This window comes from Microcaecilia unicolor, chromosome 4 (assembly GCF_901765095.1).
Source record: "Microcaecilia unicolor chromosome 4, aMicUni1.1, whole genome shotgun sequence".
NCBI classification, from domain to species: domain Eukaryota; kingdom Metazoa; phylum Chordata; class Amphibia; order Gymnophiona; family Siphonopidae; genus Microcaecilia; species Microcaecilia unicolor.
Genome location: NC_044034.1, coordinates 170390592 through 170412888, shown reverse-complemented (window position 1 = coordinate 170412888; position 22297 = coordinate 170390592). Strand labels below are relative to the sequence as shown.

The 22297-nt window shown below is 43.0% G+C and overlaps 1 protein-coding gene across 1 annotated transcript in view; it reads right to left on the bottom strand.

The window, feature by feature from the left end:
* Positions 1-22297, bottom strand: part of PPFIBP2 (PPFIA binding protein 2) — a 310354-nt gene that overhangs the window by 41865 nt on the left and 246192 nt on the right. The window contains 8 exon segments of the mRNA XM_030200947.1: positions 224-262; positions 265-286; positions 5240-5308; positions 6996-7063; positions 7158-7264; positions 9582-9657; positions 15367-15428; positions 19655-19684. Of these exon segments, the coding sequence (XP_030056807.1) occupies positions 224-262; positions 265-286; positions 5240-5308; positions 6996-7063; positions 7158-7264; positions 9582-9657; positions 15367-15428; positions 19655-19684 (473 nt within the window).

Below are 22297 nucleotides of genomic sequence, written 5' to 3'. Positions count from 1 at the left end.
GAAATTGCTGGTACATATACAGTGGTCTCTATATGTTTATTAAAATAATATTACGAAGAAGTCTCTTGGTTTTCAATATTTCACATAACAATACACTTACATGGTGAGCAGAGTATACGTGCAATGGATTAAAGTTCAGTACCAGCAAATATGAAAGTAATTAATGATCATGGTTCAGTTCTAGCAGTTCATAACTGAGAGCCTGTTCTGTTTGTGTCCCAACCTTTTCCAAAGATCCACTATGTAGGTCCTCCAGACTGCTCTTGAAACCTTTTTCTGATGAGCTCTGAAGAGACATAAACAAAGGCAAAAAAATGTGTCAACATAAAACAACATATGCTTTACACAGAAATGATCTAACAGGTAAAGGAAAACAAATCCATTTCTTGAAGCTATTTTTCCCCTGCATTAGCATCAAGGGCTTTTATGGTTTTGTAATCAAAATTGTATTCTTAAAGTGCCACAAGATGGCGCTCAGCCTCCCATTTTGAGCTAGCACAACCATTTCTCAAAATGAGTGGAGCAATTTTCAAATTGATTGAACTGGTGCAAAGACTGCACTACTGTTTAATACATAGTCCGTGCCCAATTTGCTTGAAAACTACATGCAAAAGATGTGATTTTCTAAATGACTTTTTGTGCATGTAAAAGCGCTTTTATAAAATTACCCCAGGGTTATGACAAGACGACACATACTTTCATGCACCCATATCTAGGTCTGCTGTGAGAGTCTGGGTGGAGCACGGGAAGAGTTGTGATTTATATGTGTATGTTACATGCAATATATATTTATGCCTGAGCATGAAGTAAATGTCCACAGCTTCAATGCAGGTGCAATTTTCTCTAGCTTGCCCCTAGTATTTTATAAAGATACTAGTAAAAAGCCCCGTTTCTGATTGCAAATGAAACGGAGGCTAGCAATGTTTTCTTCTGTGTGCATGTGGGAGTGTGTGTGTCCCTGCCCTCTGGCCTCTCTCCCCTCCCCCCTCTGAGTCCTTCACTGTTACAGAGCCAGCGATTTGATTTCGTGCTCTGCTGTTTTCCTTCACTGACTGTGTTACAGAGAGGGCGGGGCAGACACTCATAGGGAAACCGGATATCTCGCCCCCTTCACACTTCCGGCTGGAGGCTTCATAGACGTTGGTGTTGCTTTTTATATAGAGAGATATAGGTGGCTAGAGATACATGATTAAGAAAATAAGAACATAAGCGTTGCCCATACTGGGACAGACTGAAGGTCCATCAAGCCCAGCATCCTGTTTCCAAAAGTGACTAATCCAGGTTACAAGTACCTGGCAAGATCTCAAAACAGTACAATACATTTTATGCTGTTATCCTAGAAATAAGCAGTGGATTTTCCCCATCTAATAATGGCTTATGGTCTTTTCTTTTAGGAAGCTATCCAAAACATTTTTAAAACCCCACTAAGCTAACTGCTTTCACCACATACTCTGACAAAGAATTCCAGAGTTTAATTACACATTGAGTGAAGAAATATTGTCTCCAATTTGTTTTAAATTTACTACTTTGTAGCTTCATTGCGTGCCCCCTAGTGCTACTATTTTTTGAAAGCGTAAACAAGTGATTCATGTCTACCCATTCCATTCCACTCCACTCATTATTTTGTAGACCTCTATCATATCTCTCCTCAGCCGTCTCCAAGCTGAAGAGCCCTAGCCGCTTTAGCCTATCCTCATAGGGAAGTCATCCCATCCCCTTATCATTTTCGTTGCCCTTCTCTGTACCTTTTCTAATTCCGCTATCAGGCTCATTTTTGAAAGAGATGGACATCCATCTTTTGACATAAATTGGCGCTTGGATGTCTATCTCTTACAGACGTCCAAATCTCAAGGGGGCGTATCGGAGGCATGGTGGAGGCGGGACTTGGGCATTCCTAAGACTTGGACGTCTTTGAGTCATAACAGAAAAAAAGCAAGACGTCCATGACTAAAACTTGGACGTTTTCACCTGGACCAGTTTTATACGAATAAGGCACAAAAAGGTGCCCAAAAAGACCAGATGACCACCAGAGGGACTCGGGGATGACCTACCCTTACTCCCCCAGTGGTCACTAACCCCCCCCCCCCCCCCACCCTCAAAAACCATCATTAAAAATATTGATTGCCAGCCTCAGATGTCACACTCAGATCCATGACAGTGCATGCAGGTCCCTGGAGTACTTTCGTAGTAGGTGCAGTGCACTTCAGACAGGTGTACCAGGACCATACCCCCTACCTGTTACATAGTGGAGGGAAACAGCGAGCCCTCCAGATCCCATCAGAAACCCTCTGTACCCTACATATAGGTGCTCCCCTCACCCGTAAGGGCTATGGTAGTGGTATACAGTTGGGGGGTAGTGGGTTTTTGGGGGGGCTCAGCACACAAGGTAAGGGAAACTATGTACCTGGGAGCATTTTATGAAGTCCACTGCAGTGCTCCGATTGCTGTCCTGGCATGTCAGGGGGACCAGTGTACTACAAATGCTGGCTCCTCCCATGTCCAAATGGTTTGCATTTGGACGTTTAGACTTGGACATCTGGGTTTCGAAAATTGCTGAAAATCAAGATGTCCAAATCAGGGACATCCAAATCCAAGGACGTCCATCTTTTTTTTGAAAATGACCTTCTCCACACTCCGAATTTGGACGTCTTTGTAAAATGCCAAATTCCGACTTAGACGTTCTTTCCAAAATGCCCCTCTATACTTTTTTGAGATGCGGTGACCAGAATTGGACACAATATTTGAGGTGTGGTCCACCATGGAGCGTACAAAGGCATTATAATGTCCTCATTTACTAATAATACCTAACATTATATTTGCTTTCTTAGCCGCTGCCGCACATTGAGCAGAGGGTTTCAACGTATCATCAATGATAACATCTAGATCCCCTTCCTGGTCAGTTACTCCTAATGTGGAACCTTGCATGACGTAGTTATAGTTCAGGTTCCTCTTTCCCACATGCATCACTTTGCACTTGCTCACATTAAATGTCATCTGCCATTTGGATGCTTAGTCTCCAAGTCTCATAAGGTCCTCTTGTAATTTTTCACAATCCTCTTGTGATTTAACAACTTTGAATAACTTTGTCTCATCAGCAAATTTAATTACCTCACTAGTTACTCCCATCTCTAAATCATTTATAAATATGTTAAAAAGCCGCAGTTCCAGTATGGAACAAACATACATGTTCAATCACATTGAGGACTGAAATTTTCAAACAGCTAGTTTTATGCTGGTAAAGTCCTTTCTATACATGTAAATTGCATTGAAAATTGCCCTCTTAAATTTTCCTGCACCATCTAGATAAGCCTTACTCCACTTGCAAAAGTCAGCGTATGCAGCCCTGTTGAAGTTTTGTATGAGCTCTAAGAAGGCAATTCTCAAAGGTTTTAGTTGATATGATGGATGAAAAGGGTTGGGGCCAGGGAAGAGAGAATTCAGTTTATACCCAGATTTCACTTAGCACATGTGGGGTTTCTCCTGTTTGAAAATTACTCTGTAATTTTAACCCTTTAGAGTAAAAGTCTTTATATATATATATAAAGGTTTGTACATGCAGTCTTTTTCGGTTGGAATATTTTACCTTTCTAGGAGTTGCAGTAAGTAGTATGTTTGGAGTATCAATCCAAAAAATGCACAAAAATAAAGATTACCAACGAAAATTATAAAAGGCCTTTGTATTGGACCAACTTACTTCATTTCTTGGCTAGCTTTCAGGAGCTGGCATGTACTTTCTCAGGTCCCAAAACAGAATCATAAGAGATAATATTGCTCATAAATACAAAGTTATCATATAAAGCCTTCCAATGATAACGTGAAGGGGAAAAATGGGGAAAAGGCTCATGTGTAAAAGAAGGAAGGGAAGAAAACAAAACAAACTCCACTATATGAACAGGAAAACCACAAAGCGGAGGAGGCCGACATAATACAGAACACAGCAGGTGCAATAAAACTTATTATGAGAGGGCTTATGTGACCGGAAAATAACAAGCAGAGGAAATTTAGGGCTAATAAGAGACCTAAACAATCATTTCTCCTCAGGTCTGATAATTTTATTTAAAATGTATACTTTTTAGTAGTGCATTGTTTTTCAATCCTCTCCTGGAGGCACTTTGCCAGTTGGTGTGTTCAGGTTAGTCATAATGAATATGCAAGAAATAGCTTTGAATATATTGGAGACCCATTGTATGTGGATCTATCTCCTGAGGATTCATTGCTGTCATCCTTCTGATTAGCTAGACGTGCCTTCAAGGGAGGGTTGAGAACCACTGGTGTAGTGGACTGGCTATGAAAATACCCCCCTCCCCAATGGTCTTCTCATCACAGGCAATGCCTTGATGGAGGAGTATTTTTCAGGACTGAGTCAATGAACTTATCATCTGGATACCAGGGATGTAAGACACTGGAAGCTAAAATGATCAGACTCTTTGGAACTGATAAGAAAGGACTCTGAAACATGGGCTTCTTAACCCCTTCCCGACTATCTATTTCCACAGCCTGCCATTTCTGTTTGCTCAAACACATCGTTCTCCCTACTCCCTTTCCCCTTCACACTATAATTGGAAGGTTTTTAAATGATCCACTTGTATGTTCTTGCATTTTCATCTTTTCTTCCTCCTATTTGGGACCTGAGGAGGGGAATGCAAAAGTTCCCAAAAGAAAGGAAGTACATCCATAAAGAGTATCACCTTCTATCATTTTCTATGCTGTTAACCTCTATTTCATCCAGAAGCTGCCAGAAATTACAAGCCTGGGGCAAAATAATTTTTAAATTTGTGACAAGAGAACTTTGGAAAAGTAAATGACCACTGTTAGAGATGCAGACCATTAGCAGATAATTTGCAATTATATAACCACCCCTACCCTGACCGCAAGTAACCCCACATCTGTTTACTATTCTCAGGTGGAAGACTTGGCAGAGCAGCAGGTACTCTCTTGACTTTGGACTGCCCCTGATCTGGATAGCACCACCAGCTCACCGCAGTATTCAGATATTCATTCAGTGGCAGCCACTCTTCGGATACTGCCACTGAATATCAGGATTTTACTGTCCATGGTGGCCAGTGTTTAAAAACAAAACACAGACTGCCATGGGCTAGGTATCCAGGGCAAATAATATTAATAAAATCATACGTCCATTTCCTCTCTGTGTTTTGGAATCTGCAGCTGCAAACTTTTCTTTCAATGTTCCGCAGAACTCCACTGGCCTTACCAATAATCATTTGGGGATGCTAATTACCTGTCCTTGATTTCAGGCACCTCTTCGTGAGGAGAACTCTGATTATCTGAAGAAACTGGAATGCTTTCACTATGGACAAAATTATATAACACAAGAAATCAGCATATATTATACCTACAAATTCACTACACAGAAAAGGAACAGTGCTGAGACGTATAATACTCAGAACGCAGCAAAGAAGAAAACCCCATCATAAAGCTTTCCAGTCTAGCTGGTAAGGAAAGAACTCATCCCCTGTCTTACAGGAGGAAAAAAATATGTAGCATCTGTTTTTTTTAATGAAAAAAAAGTGTGCTTCTGTTCTCTTGAGACAAAACAACACAGAGAAGTATTTTCAAAAGATGTTTGGCATATGTTAAGTATAGGAAAATCTCTATGTCACAAAAAGAAGACCAGTTAATAACACATTAAAAACCTTTTGATTTTAAAAACAGCTGCTACCACTGAAAATAAAAGTAAGCACAGCAGTCTGCAGAGGGAGGAGGAACAGCTATGGCAATGAAACAAGTGATGCTGGATGGGGGTTGGGCCAAAGGACAGAAAAGCAGAATGATGGACAGAGGAGATGAGATAGGGATGGGAGTCTGTGGTTACAATCAAAGCAGTTTACATATTGTGCACAGGTACTTATTTTGTACCTGGGGCAACAGAGGGTTAAGTGACTTGCCCAGAATCACAAGGAGCTGTAGTGGGAATCAAACTTGGTTCTCCAGGTTCTCAGCCTGCTGCACTAACCACTACGCTATTCCTCCATGAAAGATGCTGGAAATGGGGGAAGCCACACATGTAAACACTGGAGACCCATTTTATGCCACCAGTCACTGGGGTGTTCTGGAAAACTGAACTTGCAGGGAGTGCAGGGGAGGAAGAGGCTGAGAAGAAAGTGGAGGTTTGTGCATGAGAGGACAGAAGGAAGTAAAGACAGGAAGGCAGTGAGAGAAGATGTTCATTCAGAAGATCTAGGGCTGGATTCAAGCCATGAAGAGGACAACAGTGCATGACCACTATGCAGACCATCAGCAAATTACTTGCAATTATATTAGCACTGGCCTCCCTTAAATAAAAGCTCTTCCTGGCACCCCTACCCAGGCCTCAAGTACCCCACATCTGTTACCATTCTCTGCTGGGAGACTTGGCAGGCAGCAGATGTTCTCTTGACTTTGGGTTCCAGAGATCTTACAATCTAAATTGGTACCTGAATGGGTAAAGCGATTTGCCCAGGTCACAGAAGCACTAATGCAAGAGGTGGGAATTGAACCTTAGTTCCCAGGTTCTCAGCACACTCTTGTAACCACTAGGCCATGCCTCTTCCATAGACATAGAGGGGTTTAGATGTGTAAAGCTAGAGAGAGGTGCTCCAAGCCCATCAGTTGTTGTTGACTGAGGCTGAAACATTTATGTTTAATCTAATGAGGGAAGCTGGATAATGACGCTTTTAAGTACTAGTGCTTTGCAATTAGAAGATGTTTCCTGGGAGCCAGGGTTGTACATTAACTTGTCTGTCTGGGGGGTAAAACCCAAATCTGGGCTGCCCAGTTTGACCTGACACTAAGCAAGAACCTCTAAACGTAGAGCAAAATTAAAATGATGCTGCACTATGTCTGGTCATAAGTCCATTAGTTCTGGGGAATGAGTGGAGAGTTCAACTGTAAATGAGAGGCTAATAGTGGCACTGGCATTATTCATTGGTCAGTCACAGATGAGCTGGGGTGTTTGCCTAATCAAGAACACAAGCTTTAACAGTTTCTGCTCTTACCTGGTAGATAACTTGGTTTCTGGCAGTAGAGGTGATGCTGCAGCTGGAGTGGAGTTGCTTGAAAATGTCTGTGTCACATGTAAGAATTACAGGTTTCAATTCCATTTGTAATAACCCCAACAACACTAAATTCTTAGTTGTTGATAAAAGTTGTAGATATACCTCTGGTTTGAACAGTTCTGTTGGTGGTTTATTGGTTGGACCCCACTTCCTTGAATTTCCCTCAAGTTCGTCTTTGGTGTTTTCAGGAAAAGTTCTTTCAGCAGAGCCTAGAACAAGTGGTGCTAGTTTAATAACATCTGTCTATGGCATTTCACAGAGAGAGTGGTGGATACGTGGAGCAATCTACCAGAGGAGGAAGTGAAGGCAAAAACAGTATTGAGATTCAACCCACCTTGTGCCTCAGCATTGAAAAATGTGGAATATCAAATAAATAGCAGCTGTAAAATGAGAACCCAAGTATAAATGTTTCTGTAATAGAATTTAAAGCTTTCTTTAGGTCACTCACTGTGATCTTTTTTCCACTCTGTTTTAGTAATAAAGCAGGTACAACGGTACTGACACATTATTAACTGGACTAAGTCTTATCATCTGTTTTTTTAAGTGTTTGAATATTAATATGTACGAACTTGAATTCATTTTTAGGTTACCAATAAATCATGGCTAGCCAGGAGAACTGCATTAGACTAGAGTACGAGCTCTGCACAGAAGGGCTGTCTATCCCGTGTATCTAAACAGCACAGCATTTCCAGTAGCACTAAACATAAGAACATAAGAATTGCCACACTGGGTCAGACAAATGGTCCATCTAGCCCAGTATCCTTGCAGTGGCCAATCCAGGTCACAAGTATCTGGCAAACCCCCCAAAAGTAGCAACATTCTGGAATCTCAAATAGTAGCAATATTCCAGAATCCCAAAGAGTAGCAACATTATAGAATCTCAAAAAGTAGCAACATTCCAAATTCCAAAGAATAGCAAGATACCGGAATTCCAAAGAGTAGCAACATTCCATACTACCAATCTCATGGCAAGCAGTGGCTTCTCCCATGGCCATCTCAATAGCAGACTATGGACATTTTCTAAAGGAACTTGTCCAAACCTTTTTTAAACCTGGCTATGCTAACCACCCTTACCAAATCCTCCGGCAACGAGTTCCAGAGCTTAACTATTTTTTTGAGTGAAAAAATATTTCCTCCTATTTGTTTTAAAACTATTTCCATACAATCTCACTGAGTGTCCCTTGGTCTTTGTACTTTCTGAATGAGTGAAAAATCAATTCAACTCCACCCGCTCCACACCACTCAGGATTTTGTGGACCTCAATCATATCCCCTCTCAGCCATCTCTTTACCAAGCTGAAGAGCCCTAACCTTTTTAGCCTTTCCTCATATGGGGACAGTTCCATCCCCTTTATCATTTTGGTCGCAATTCTTTGAACCTTTTCTAATTCTGCTATATCTTTTTTGAGATATGGCAAATACTAGGTAGCAGTAGTCATGTTTGCATTAAGGTCTATAATGCTAGTAATCCTGACTAGTCAAAAGACCCAGACAGGGTCTGGAGCTGAAACACTAAACCAGGTGCAAACCTAGATTTGAAATGTTCTATTGTACACCTCTGGATTCTATATATGGTGCTCAGATTTGGGTGTGCTGCCGAGATGTCAGGGCAAATTAATTGGTTAACGAGCTCTTAACCATCAATAATTGAGTGCCAACAACCAATTACTCATGTTAATTAGCACTCATTAAAATCTGCCCATGCACCTGGCTATGGGCTATTCTATAAGGCAGGCGCTAAACTCCCATAGTGTGTATCTCAAAGGGGGTGTGTGCAACGGGAGGGGCATTCTGAAAAGTTACATGCATAGTTATAGAACACTGCCTCAGCACACACTTATCTTGGGTGCCAGCATTTACCCCAGGTTTCAGCAGGTGCAAGTCTGATGCCTAAAGTTAAGTGTGGGAATCAGCCCTTTAAAGAAATGCTCTTAGTGCTGATTTTTCCCAGCACTGAATTTTGAGCACCATTTATAGAATTCCTTCCTAACCCCCTAATTCTATAAAGTTGTGCACCAAAAATGTATGCTTTGCACACAAATTTGCACATGCAATTTATAGAATAAGGTCAGTCGTGTGCACCACTTCATTTAATAATTGGCTGTTAATTGGCATTAATTGGTGCTTAGTCACTATTCTAGAAGTTGCACACGCAACCTCAAGGGAAATGTGAATGTGGGAGGGGCATGGGCAGGTCAGAGGTGTATCTAGGAGTTAAGTGTGCATGTTACAAAATTCTAGGTGTTACACACCTGTCAACAGTTAGGCACAAACACTTGCACCAGCCTTTGACACAGTGTAAGTGCTCACGCCTACAGTTAAGCGTGAAACTGCAGACAGACCTGCCATTAGCACACATCATCCCGGCGCCTCTTTTTGAAACGATCTTTAGGTGTGTTGGTACCATCATAAAAGCAATCCTTGTAGCTTATTCTTAAATCTTCTCTGTCAAGAATTCACTGGTGTTTGTTAAAGTATGTTGGGAGTCAATTATATAATAATAGCAACAAAAACTCTAATGTATTACCATGAGCTGCCATCATGAAGTCCTTTACCCTTCTATACTGACTGAGTAATACTGTGAGTTCTTCTATTCGCCGGTCCTAGAAATAATCAAAGAAGAAAAAAACTAATCACATCATCTGACTCTAGTGATATAGAGCAGGGGTTTTTAACCCAGTCCTCAGGGCAAACCCAGCCAGTCAGAGTTTTCCAGATATGGGATATTCTTAAAACCCCGACTGGATGGATGTGCCCGAGGACTGGGTCTGAATACCTCCGATACAGAATGTTTTTCATAACAGGATACCTTTGTGAGATGTCCAAAAAGCCACCTATTTTATAAAGACAACATAGGCACCTATGTACAATTATAAAATAAACTCCCACAGATCCAGCTCCGATAGCTCACAAATGCTCAAAAGATGATGAATGAAAATCGGTGAATGAATTCATGAATTCTACATGTACGCATGTATTTTATGAAATATGCACATACACTGAAACTCCACCTCTACCCTGCCCACAATATGCCCCAAAAGTGCCTATATACAGATTGTATGGAAGTGGGTGCACATTTTCCGGGAGTGCACTTTCTATGCGTGAATGTGCTGTACAACTGTATAAAAGCTTTCTATGTGTACACATGTATTTTGTGAAATACGTATGTACACAGAAACTCCACCTCTACCCTGCCCACAATGTGCCCCCAGAAGTTCCTATATGCAGATTGTGTAGAAATGGGCATGCACTTTCTGGGAGTGCAATTTTTATATGTGTTTTTATATGTGTTGTACGATTGTATAAAAGCTATTTCTGCATGTAAAAAAGTCTTTACACTCACGAATAGCTTTTAAAATGACCCCCGACAGGCCAAGTTAGATGTAGCATGCACTGGCACCACGGACAGTAGGCAGCACATGCCAAATCCCTATCACTAACACAGGAAGGACCAGTGGCATACTGATGGGGGGGAGCATGGCCCTAAATATGGGAACTACGAAGGGGAGCACGAAAATTTTAAAAACAAGAAAAGCACGGGGCCTTTGAGATGTGTTGCATGTTGGCAGGGGGTGCACAATTTTCACAAAAGCGCTTAGATCGCACAGAACTTATGTGCATGAATGTTACATTCACACACGTACGTGCTACCAGTCAATATTTAAAATGATTTAACCAGCCAGAAATGACTGCTTCAAGTGAAATTGCTTGTTCGAGGCTATCTTCTAATTTTCAGCAGCACTTGACTGGTTATTGCTGCTGAGAATTAGCGTTTAGTACCTAAATGAAAACCAGCTATTTGGAGGGCAATCCGGGGACGAAGTCAGCACTTGGCTGGTTACGTACTGATATTTAGCACTTAACTGGCCAGGGTAACTGCATAAATGGGATGTCATAAAATACAGTCCTGTCTTTATAGCCAGTAAAGTTCTGAATATCAACATAACTGGCCATGTGTTAGCCAGTGCCACATAAACTGGATATTCAATGCTGAAGCCTGGAAATAACCCGGCACTGAATATTCGGGAATAACGCCGGTGGCGGTCGGTAAAACGCTCACAGCTGATGACTAAATATCTAGTCCTTAGTGTGGAAATAGCACTTACATTTAGGTGCTAAAATTATGGAACAAGGGAGCCTGTGTACATCACTCAATCAAACAGATGTGGGCCTCAATCCTAATATTACAAACAATCAGGGCAATATTCACACTCTGTGGCCAGAGTTTTATTTTAAACACCAGCTATGGCATTTGAAATTATACCTCGATATTCAGCACTGGCCAATATCTAATTATCGTCACTGAATAGCCAAGAATACCAGCAACTGCCGCTCTTATCCAGATAACAGTGATATTCAACACGAGTATCAGACAACTAACTGGATAACTTGGGCCACAAATTGTGCTGCTGTAAGTTACATGGAGGGGCATGTTCGAACGTCGCCGGCGAAATAGGTCGCCGGCAATCTATTTTGGCAGCGGCGCAACAGCTGGCCGGAACCGTATTTTCGAAAAAGATGGCCAACCATCTTTTCTTTCGATAATACGGTTTAGGCCAGCCAAATGCCAGAGTTCGCTGGGTTTGAGATCGCCGGTTTTGTTTTTTCAGCGATAATGGAAAAAAATGCCAGCCATCTCAAACCCGTGCGAAATCCAAGGCATTTGGTTGTGGGAGGAGCCAGCATTTGTAGTGCACTGGTCCCCTGACATGCCAGGACACCAACCGGGCACCCTAGGGGGCACTTCTAAAAATTAAAAAAAATATATACAAATAGCTCCCAGGTCCATAGCTCCCTTACCATGGGTGCTGAGCCCCCAAATCCCCCCCAAACCCACTCCCCACAACTCTACACTATGGGCGAAGGGGGGCACCTACATGTGGGTACAGTGGGTTTTGGGGGGGGGTTGTAGGGCTCAACACTTAGCACCACAAGTGTAACAGGTGGGGGGGGGGGATGGACCTGGGTCTGCCTGCCTGAAGTGCACTGCACCCATTAAAAACTGCTCCAGGGACTTGCATACTGCTGTCAGGGTGCTGGGTATGACATTTGAGGCTGGCATACAGGCTGGGAAAAAAGTGTTTTATTTTTATTTTTTTTAGTGTGGGAGGGGGTTGGTGACCACTGGGGGAGTATGGGGAGGTCATCCCCATTCCCTCCGGTGGTCATCTGGTCAGTTGGGGCACCTTTTTGAGGCTTGGTCGTGAAAATTAAAGGACCAAGTAAACCCGGCGAAATACTGCTTAACGCTGCTTTTGTTTTTCCATTATCTGCAAAAGCTGGCCATCTGGTAGCCACGCCCATGTCCTGCCTTCGCTTTGCCGCCGACACGCCCCCTTGCACTTTCGCCGGTGCGGCGATGCGAAAGCAGCGATGGTGTCAAAAACACAGCTTTCGATTATACCGATTTCACCGCTTTTGCGAAATCGCCGGCCATGCCAGCCATCTCCCGATTTATGTCGGAAGATGGTTGGTGATTACTTTCGAAAATAAGCCTGATGGTTAGTCATCTGGATACCACAACTGAATAATCATTGGTCTCTCGATAAATTCCAGCTGTGCCCAGGCTCCACTCCAGCACTATCTGGATACTGTCGAGGTGGTCTGTAATGATTTTCAGCAGCATTAACCGGATAATGCAGTTGAAAATCCATGCATGGCCCTGGTCAGTGGGACTGCTACCTGGATAAGTCCTTTTAAATATTGGGCCCATCATGCACATCTTTCCTTAAATATTTTCCTATTGCTTCCCTGGCTGAAAAAAGAAACACCCATTTTCTATGATTTTTAATGAAAAAGAAAATGAAGTATGCCGACTACAAAGAATAAAGAGCATGAAGACTTCTGATGCATTCTACTATAGCTGGCATGCAACTACACATGAAATCAATTCCACTAAGACAGGACAAAAAGTTTAAGTCTTGTGTTCTAGTGCTTTGGTTTTATTAGTTCAATGCTTTTCCAGGAGCCTAGTTCTGCCAAAGAATAAGGCCACGTCTCCCAAATCTTGATGTAATATTTGGCTGATCTCATACTCCAGGATGAAGCTTGCAAAAGGCTTCATTTACCATATGTTAGTTGACTTTCTAGCACTCTGATCTTTCATGTGATAAATGCCAGAAACACTGTTTCCTCAACCCAAAGAAGAAACAATGGGTCAGCATCATTGTAGCATCAAAGAACGATAAATTTTGACAATGACCATAAATATGTCACATTCGGGCATGTTTATTTTGCTTGTAGCAATATAGTCCGATTAAAAGGTATCAAGACTGAGAAATGGCCTGATTCATTGAGACCTTCTCCCATACACCTAGAATGGGAGAAAGCAACTGCCAACTCAGAACCAAGAATCCCATCTTTCTCTGGCAAGTAAGAATATACAATACTTATAACCATACTCCCTCGCTCTGCATCCAATAACCTTTTTGGTCAAAGGTATCCACTGCAGTAAGTTCTGAATCAATGTCTTTATCACATGTATTCAAATCACATGAAAGTTGGTTTTATGGTACACAGTAAATCTGATAAACTGGGTTTATTTAATGTAGTGATTCCAGATGGTTTAACAATTACACGTTTGGAAGGGAATGTTGTGATGTAGCTTTATAAGAGGCTTGAGGTACAATTAACAGCCAGACCCCTCCCAGGTGCATGCCTAGGTTTAACCACAAACCCACATATCCAAAGCATAAACAAAAATTTCAAAGACTCATTGTGGATGTAGTCTAAGTCATATTCACTTGGAAATAAAGTTTAGAATGAGACATGAGAGATTTGAGGAATACTGATTTAAAACAAGAAAATAAGAAACAAGAAATGACCAATGAAGAATACAACAGTCTGGAGCACACCATTCCTTACATGATGTGAAGCCTTGCCCAGCGCATCCCTGGATGCACTGGGCAGGGCTGGGTTGCCACCATTTTCGAGGCGGCACTGCTGGAAGAGGAGGGAGTCTATCTCCCCTCCTTCAACAAAGGTTCCTGGGGGGGGGGGTGGGAAAGGGCCGCTAAGCCACCAGGTTGGTTGGGGTGATTCACGGCCCAATGGGCCACCAGGGCTTACTTGTGGGGATGCTGAGGGGGTTAGGGGGCTGGAGACCACTGGATCTCCAGCCCCCACAATTTGTGTTGGGGGGGGAGTCAGGGAGACTGGAGGTCCGCCGGACCTCCAGCCTCCATGTTGCTGGGGGTGTCAGGGTTCCTACTCCTGTGGGGGGGGGGCTTGCATTGGGGGGAATGGGGGCCTGCTAGCATGCAAATGTATGCTGGACAGGGCTCACTATTCTTACCAACGGTCTGCAACCCTAACACCAGCTCTGAGCTGGCATAGGGATTACCTTGGACAGCGTGCTAAGTTTAGAATGCATTTGCATGCTAGTTGCGTTCAGATCCCGCAAATGCATTGTTTCATGTTCTCAGGGGCTCTGATCATGGGACAGTAGCAAACGCAGGCACTAGTATGGCACTAATAGCCTCTAGCACCCGCGTTTTGTTTCTGATCATCTGCCATGAATTTGCAGCAGCTTGCTTTGAACTATTTTGTTGAAAAAGTGTAACAAATAGAATGCTATACATGTGGTTTTCATTTCAACATGAACTATTAGGCAGCCATAGAGGGTAAGCTGCACGATGCGTCAAACATCACCCCGTATGCTGACAGTGCTGCCACTTGTTCCTTTCCTCATGTCACTGTCCTTCCTTGTGCCTCTGCCTTACCTTTCCTCCAACTACCCACCACCACTCTTTCACATCAGTGGGATGACCACAGGTCATGCTGTTATCAGCATGCAAGAAGTTTGGCAGTGACCATAAGTTAGATTTGCACACAGGCCTCATATCAGCTCTGCCTCTTCCTCTATGGTTCTGCTTCAAAGCGCCCCTGAACTGAGCTATAGCTGTGCCCTATGTGACTTGCCCACTGGCACTCCACCACTGCCAATGAGAGGAAACAGTTGGCTGGAAGCATTTTTTTCACTCCTCCACATTTGTGCAGTGTATGACCACAGCACTCACCCAGCTCTCAGTATGGCGCAACTCCAAATGACACAGATTGTGCATGGTCAGAAAAAGGATTGTGCTCTCAATGGGTCACTGGTCTGATCCATCATGACAACACCTTATTATTAGTCAACTGGAATGCTCTAGCAGCCACATCTGTAAGTGATACACCCTCCTGGAGTTTATAAAATGAAAGGTTTGCCTGTAAAACTATGTAGAATATGCTACCCTGTGCTATTATATTAGTGGTCTCCCCACAGACCACAGAGCTGTATGCTCCTATACAATCATGGCCAGTCACTTTTTTACCTTTTCTTCATTTGCAGATAATAGCGATTCCATTCCTATTTTCAGTCGTTGAACTTCTTGATCTATAAGAGTTCAAACGTTAAAAAGTTTTTTTTAAAATAGGACAATGATTATAATTTTCATGAACTGAATTGCCAATTGACTGCTATAAATATAGGGTTGGACTACAAGCAATCCCGCTTTTTGGCGCATTGTTTAACACAGAATGCCAACCCTTCTTTTTTACAGCTTGCATGTAATTTTCTTAAAAAGAAAAAAAGAAAGAAAATCCTTTGATGTACTGAATCTCCTTTCTTTTTAACAACCATGGAAATTATTTTTTTAATTGTACCTGGAGATAATTACCATCTAAGTGAAACACATCCACTTCTTCCTACAGATTACACATTGTGTTGGATTTTTCAAGGCCTGAAATCATATTCTGCTATACATATCAAAAAACCTAATATTTCATGCCTTCCTCTTCTCCTGTTGTCTTGTCCCCCAAGGTGTCTTAACAAGGCTTTGGATTTCTGCACAGACTCAAACCAAATACTGTAAGTCTTCAGTGAACAGGCTTCTAAGACTTTTTGAGACTGAAATGTAAGCATAAATCCAAAGACATAAATATTCAGTCAGCAGCAGTGAGAACATTTATGTTCTGATATTCAATGTCGGGACATCGGCATTGAACATTTGGGTTTGTGCTGGCTATGTCTTGTATCCAGTAAAGTGCAATATTCAGCAAAACTAGATAAAGATAGGACTGAGTTTTATGTGGTTCGATTTGGTCACTTAACTGAGGCGGTTAAGGGCTGAATATTGGCACTTAATCCTGACTCTGCCCCTAGACTACTCACATAATAGCAGGTTACGGCTTTAGAGGTTAGTGCTAATATTCAGTGGCACTAACCAGTTAAGCTTCTCCTGGCCACTTAAATTGCTTTGAATATCAACCCAATAGCTTTTTATGGTAAATTCCAAAAAGAAGAAGGGTTAGAGTGGCAGAGGGGTAAAAACACAGATATTCTGATGCATATGAAATTTCGGCCCCTGTTTACTAAGGTGCGTTAGCGTTTTTAGCGCTTGCTAGAAATTAGTGTGCTTATAATAACTGTGTAGACGCCTATAGGAATATTATGGGCATCTACACAGTTAGCGCACGCCAATGCCGCTAAAAACGCTAATGCGCCTCTAATGCGACTTAGTAAACTGGGCCCTTATTCTGCCTGTCATGTAGCCTGGACTTCTGGGAATAAACTCCAGAAGGTACCGACAATTAAGGATGCATAGTAGTTTTGGAATGAAATGATGAAAGCTTGATTTAACCAAAGAGACCTGCAACAAATTCAGTTTTGTTCTTTGTTTTAGGGCATGAAACTTGCACATTGTATTGGCTATTTTCACCCACTGCGGTAAAAGGGGCCCAGATGCATGGCAAAAATGCAGCCACCACTAGCAAAGGGCCCCATTTTACCGCAGTTTAGTAAAAGGGCCCCATAGATTGCTATGGCCCTGGACACTGCATCACTGCCAACCTAAGCTAATGTTTCTATAACTGCTTTGTCAAACAAAGTTGCCATTATAAAACACTAGCTTAGCACTCAGATCTTTAGCTCTAACTTTTAATGCCCTTTACAGAATTGCACCCAAAATATTTCCCAAGATACTTATACAGCAGATGCACATAGGCACATATGGGGTATCTATTCTATAAATGTATGCATCTCTGTGCCTTTCTACAATTACCCCAGGGATAGGAGGCACACACATTTACACTTAATAATATAAGAATACCCATACTGTGTCAGACCAATGGTCCATCTAGTCCAGTATCCTGCTTCCAACAGTGACCAATTCAGGTCACAAGTACCTGGCAGAATCCCAAATAGTAGCAAGATTCCATGTAGAACCCAAAAAAGTAGCAAGATTCCATTTAGAATACCAAATAGTAGCAACATTCCATGCTACCAATCCCGGGGCAAGCAGTGGCTTCCCCATGTCTCTCTCAATAACAGACTATTGACTTTTCCTCCAGGAACTCATCCAAACCTCTTTTTAAACCCAGATATGCTAACCGCTGTTACCACATCCTACGGCAACAAGTTCCAGAGCTCTACTATTTTATGAGTGAAAAAATATTTCCTCCTATTTGTTTTAAAAGTATTTCCATGTGATTTCATTGAATGTGCCCTGGTCTTTGTACTTTTTGAAAGAGTGAAAAATCGATTCACTTTTACCCATTTTACACCACTCAGGATTTTGTAGGCCTCAATCATATCCAGCTCTGAGGCAGGTGGAACTGTGTTTCTATATGTTGGTAAGAATAGACACAGAAGTACAAATCCCACCCCTTCCTGTCTGTTCTCCACCCCCCAGGAATGTCTATACATATATCACACAAAAAGTAGGTTTTATGGTTCTATGAGAACCTACTTTTTACATGTGTTTATCCTGGGACAGTTTGATAAGACCTGTCTGAGCAAGTAAAACAGTGTTCTACATGCTCACATCTCTTACAAAATTACACTAACCAGCTTATAATCGAAAGTAATCGCCGGCTATTTCCCGACACAAATCGGGATATGGCCGGCAATTTCGCAAAAGCGGCGAAAAGCATATAATCGAAAGCTACATTTGTGATACCTTCGCCGCTTTCCCTTCGCCTCGCCGGCAAAAGTTCAAAGGGGCGTGTTGGCGGCGAAGCGAAGGCGGGACATGGGCAGGCTTGGGCGTGGCTACCAGATGGCCGGCTTTCGCGGATAATGGAAAAATAAAACCCGGTGATAAGCAGTATTTCGCCGGGTTTACTTGGTCCTTTTATTTTCACGACCAAGCCTCAAAAAGGTTCCCCAACTGACCAGATGACCACCGGAGAGAATGGGGGATGACCTCCCCTTACTCCCCCAGTGGTCACCAACCCCCTCCCACACTAAAATTATTAAAATACAAACCTTTTTTGCCAGCCTGTATGCCAGCCTCAAATGTCATACCCAGCACCCTGATAGCAGTATGCAGGTCCCTTGAACAGTTGTTGTTGGTTGCAGTGGACTGCAGAAAGGCAGAGCCAGGCCCATCCCCCCCCCCCCTACCCGTTCCACTTGTGGTGGGTAATGTTGAGCCCTCCCAAACCCCCCAAAACCCACTGTACCCACATGTAGGTGCCCCCCTTCAGCCCTTAGGGCTAGGGTAATGGTGCACACTTGTGGGCAGTGGGTTTTGTGGGGGATTTGGGGGACTCAGCACACAAGGGAAGGGTGCTATGCACCTGGAAGCTAATTTGGTTGTTTATAAAAGATGTTTGAAGTGCCCCCTAGAGTGCCCGGTTGGTGTCCTGGCATGTGAGGGGAACCATTGCACTACAAATGCTGGCTCCTCCCACGGCCAAATGCCTTGGATTTCGCCGGGTTTGAGATCGCCGGCAGTTTTTTCCATTATCGCAGAAAAACAAAAGTGGCGATCTCAAACCCGGCGAAATCCAAGGCATTTCGCTGGCCCACACCATATTATCGAAAAAAAAGATGGCCGGCCATCTTTTTTGAAAATATGGTTCCGGCCAGCTGTTGCGCCACCGCCAAAATAGATCGCCGGTGACCTATTTTGCTGGCGACGTTCGATTATTCCCCTCCACATTGCCTTTATTAATGGATTAGCCACATTTGTTCTTAACAACTTATATTTACACTATTTTAAATCATCATTCAATTACTTGGAGATTATCACACATATTTGCAAATGCTGTGCTACTACAATCATCTGTTGCTCAGACTCTTGTTAATTATTGTTGGAACATGAGTTTAGAAAGCAAAAAGCGTGTGGGCGAGATATGCACAGAAATAGCCCAGTTACAGGAAGGACTTGCGTTATCACAGTCCATTTAACATGATACTTGAACTGAGGCAATGACTATCGAGAACGGGAATATGCTGCTCTTAGAAATCATGTTACTGAGACTAGTATCGCCAGTCCTTACTGTACAATGCAAACTTAGAATCAGCATAGCATGTGAGTGAACAATCAGACAGGTTTCAAATATTCCAGAGCTCCAGTACAAGAAAAAAGTGCAGAACTTGTTTTAGGCAAAATAAGCAGCCGGAGTTCACTGCTCTTCCATTTGAGATCTGGGCCAACTGAGTCATGTTTGCTTTGGCTTGTGATGTTACTGAAAACTGTCTGTTTGCTGCACAGTATGCCTCAGACATGATCTGATATAGGAATCAATGGACATTGCTGGGTAAAAGCAAGTTTACCCATAATTTATGTGATGAAAGAAATATTAGAAATACGCCAACAGTGAAGGGGGTCTTACGTTTTTCTTTTAGCCTTCTCTTAAATAGTTCTACAATGGGAAAAGGTGAATATGTTAAAATAAAGCACATGGATAAAGAAAGCACTGATTATAAAGCCTACATTTATACATATCAGATCCTGAATTAAGTTTAGAATTTAGTGACTTTCCTTTATAGAATAGATGCCCTCTATACGCCAAAAAGCAAAGGTACTTACCTGTAGCAGGTATTCTCCGAGGACAGCGGGCCTTATATTCTCACAGATGGGTAATGCGGGGTCTGCGTTGCCGGTCTTGAACTTGTAACAAGCTTAAAAATAGGTCTTTGAGCATGAAACATGCTCCATCGTGCATGCAGGACTGCCTTCCAGCTTTCTATGAGAGTGCGGGACCAGCAGTATAATATAAAGCATAATGAAAAGAAGACAACTCCAAAGGGAGGTGGGAGGGTACGTGAGAATATAAGGCTTGCTGTCATCAGAGAATACCTGCTATAGGTAAGTACCGTCACTTCCTCTGCGGACAAGCAGGCCTACAATTCTCACAGATGGGAATCCCTAGCTACCAGGCTCACCAAAACAACCAATGGTCAACAGGACCTCACAATGGTGAGGGCAAAGACAGTAATTAACCTGAAACTATATACAACTGGGTGAGAGAAAAGCCTGGAACAGAACAAAATGGGCCTAGGAGGGTGGAGTTGGAGTCTAGACCCCAAACAAATTCAGCAGCACTGTCTGTCCAAACTGAGATGTAAATGTACGAATTGAAGATGACATTGCAGCCTTGCACATTTCTTCAACGAAGGCTGACCTCAAGTGGGCTACCGACGCAGCCATGGCTCTAATATTGTGAGCCCTAACATGACCCTTAAGGGTCAACACAGCCTGGGCATAAGTGAAAGAAATGCAATCTGCCAGCCAACTGGAAACAGTGCATTTCCTGATAGTGACCCCATCCTATTGGGATCAAAAGAAACATACAGTTGGTGGACCGCTCCAAGTAAAAGGCCAATGCTCGCTTGTAGTCCAAGGTGTGAAGTACGCTTTTGCCAGGATGGGCATGAGGTCGGGAGAAGAACGTTGGCAAGACTGGTTCAGATGGAACTCTTACACAACCTTAGGTAGGAACTTAGGATGTGTGTGGAGGACTACTCTGTTATAATGGAACTTCGTATAAGGTGCATCTGCCACTAATGCCTGAAGCTCACTGACCCTGCGAGAGTTGAAGTAACAGCCACCAAAAATATGACCTTCCAGGTCAAGTACTTCAGATGACAGGAATTCAGTGGCTCAAAAGGAGCTTTCATCAGCTGGGTGAGAATGACATTAAAGTCCCATGACACAGTTGAGGTTTGACAGGGGACTTTGTCAACAGCAAACCTCTCATGAAGCGAACAACTAGAGGCTGTCCATAGATGGGCTTACCCTCTACACGTTAATGATAAGCACTAATTGCACTGAAGTGAACCCTTATGGAATTGGTCTTGAGACCATACTTGGAGAGGTGCAGAAAGTATTCAAGAAGAGGCTGTGTAGGGCAGGAAATAGGATCTAGGGCCTTGTCCTCACACCAGACAACAAACCTCCTCCATTTGAAAGAGTAACACCTCTTAGTGGAATCTTTTCTGGAAGCCAGCAAGACCCTGGAGACACCCTCAAGAAGATGCAAGGAAGCAAATTCTAAGCTCTCAACATCCAGGCTGTGAGGGCCAGAGCCTGGAGGTTGGGATGCAGAAGAGATCTCTTGTTTTACGTGATGAGAGTCGGAAAACACTCCAATCTCTATAGTTCTTTGGAGGATAACTCCAGAAGAAGAGGGAACCAAATCTGCTGGGGCCAGTAGGGAGTGATCAAGATCATGGTCCCGTGGTCTTGCTTGAATTTCAGCAAAGTCTTCCCCACAAGAGGAATGGGAGGATACGCATACAGATGTCCTGCCCCAATGAAGGAGGAAGGCATCCGATGATAGTCTGTCATGGGTTTGGAGCCTGGAACAGAACTGAGGGAGTTTGTGATTGGACTGAGTGGCAAAGAGATCCACTGAGGGGGTGTCCCATGCTCGGAAGATCTCACAAGCAACGCCTAAACTGAGGGACCACTCATGGGGTTTCAATGGGCACCCTGCTTCCCATTCTTCAGGAAAATGATTGGCTATGCTCTCTGGAGTTAAAGGATGTTTATACTCATATCCTGATATTTCCAGCTCACCGGAAGCATGTTCAGTTGCCTTTATCATGTGTTGCCTTTTGGCCTTGTGTTGGCTCCCAAAATTCTCACCAAGTGTCTTGCAGTAGTCGCAGCATTGCTAAGCAGACTTGGAGTCTATCCTGCTTATAATCGAAAGAGAAAAAAGTCTATATTGCGACCCAAATCAGGAGATGGGCATCTTTCTCCCGTGGGCGCCCAAATCGGTATAATTGAAAGCCGATTTTGGGCGTTTCCAACTGCAATCCGTCACGGAAACGGGTAAAGTTGACGGGGGCGTGTTGGAGGCGTGGTGAAGGCGGAACGGGGGCGTGGTTATCGGCCGAGGAGAGATGGGCGTCTTTAGCTGATAATCGAAAAAAAGGGGTTTTTACCGCGATTTTGGGTCACTTTTTGTGGACCCTTTTTTTTCACAAACAAGTCCCAAAAAAGTGCCCCAACTGACCAATTCCCTCCG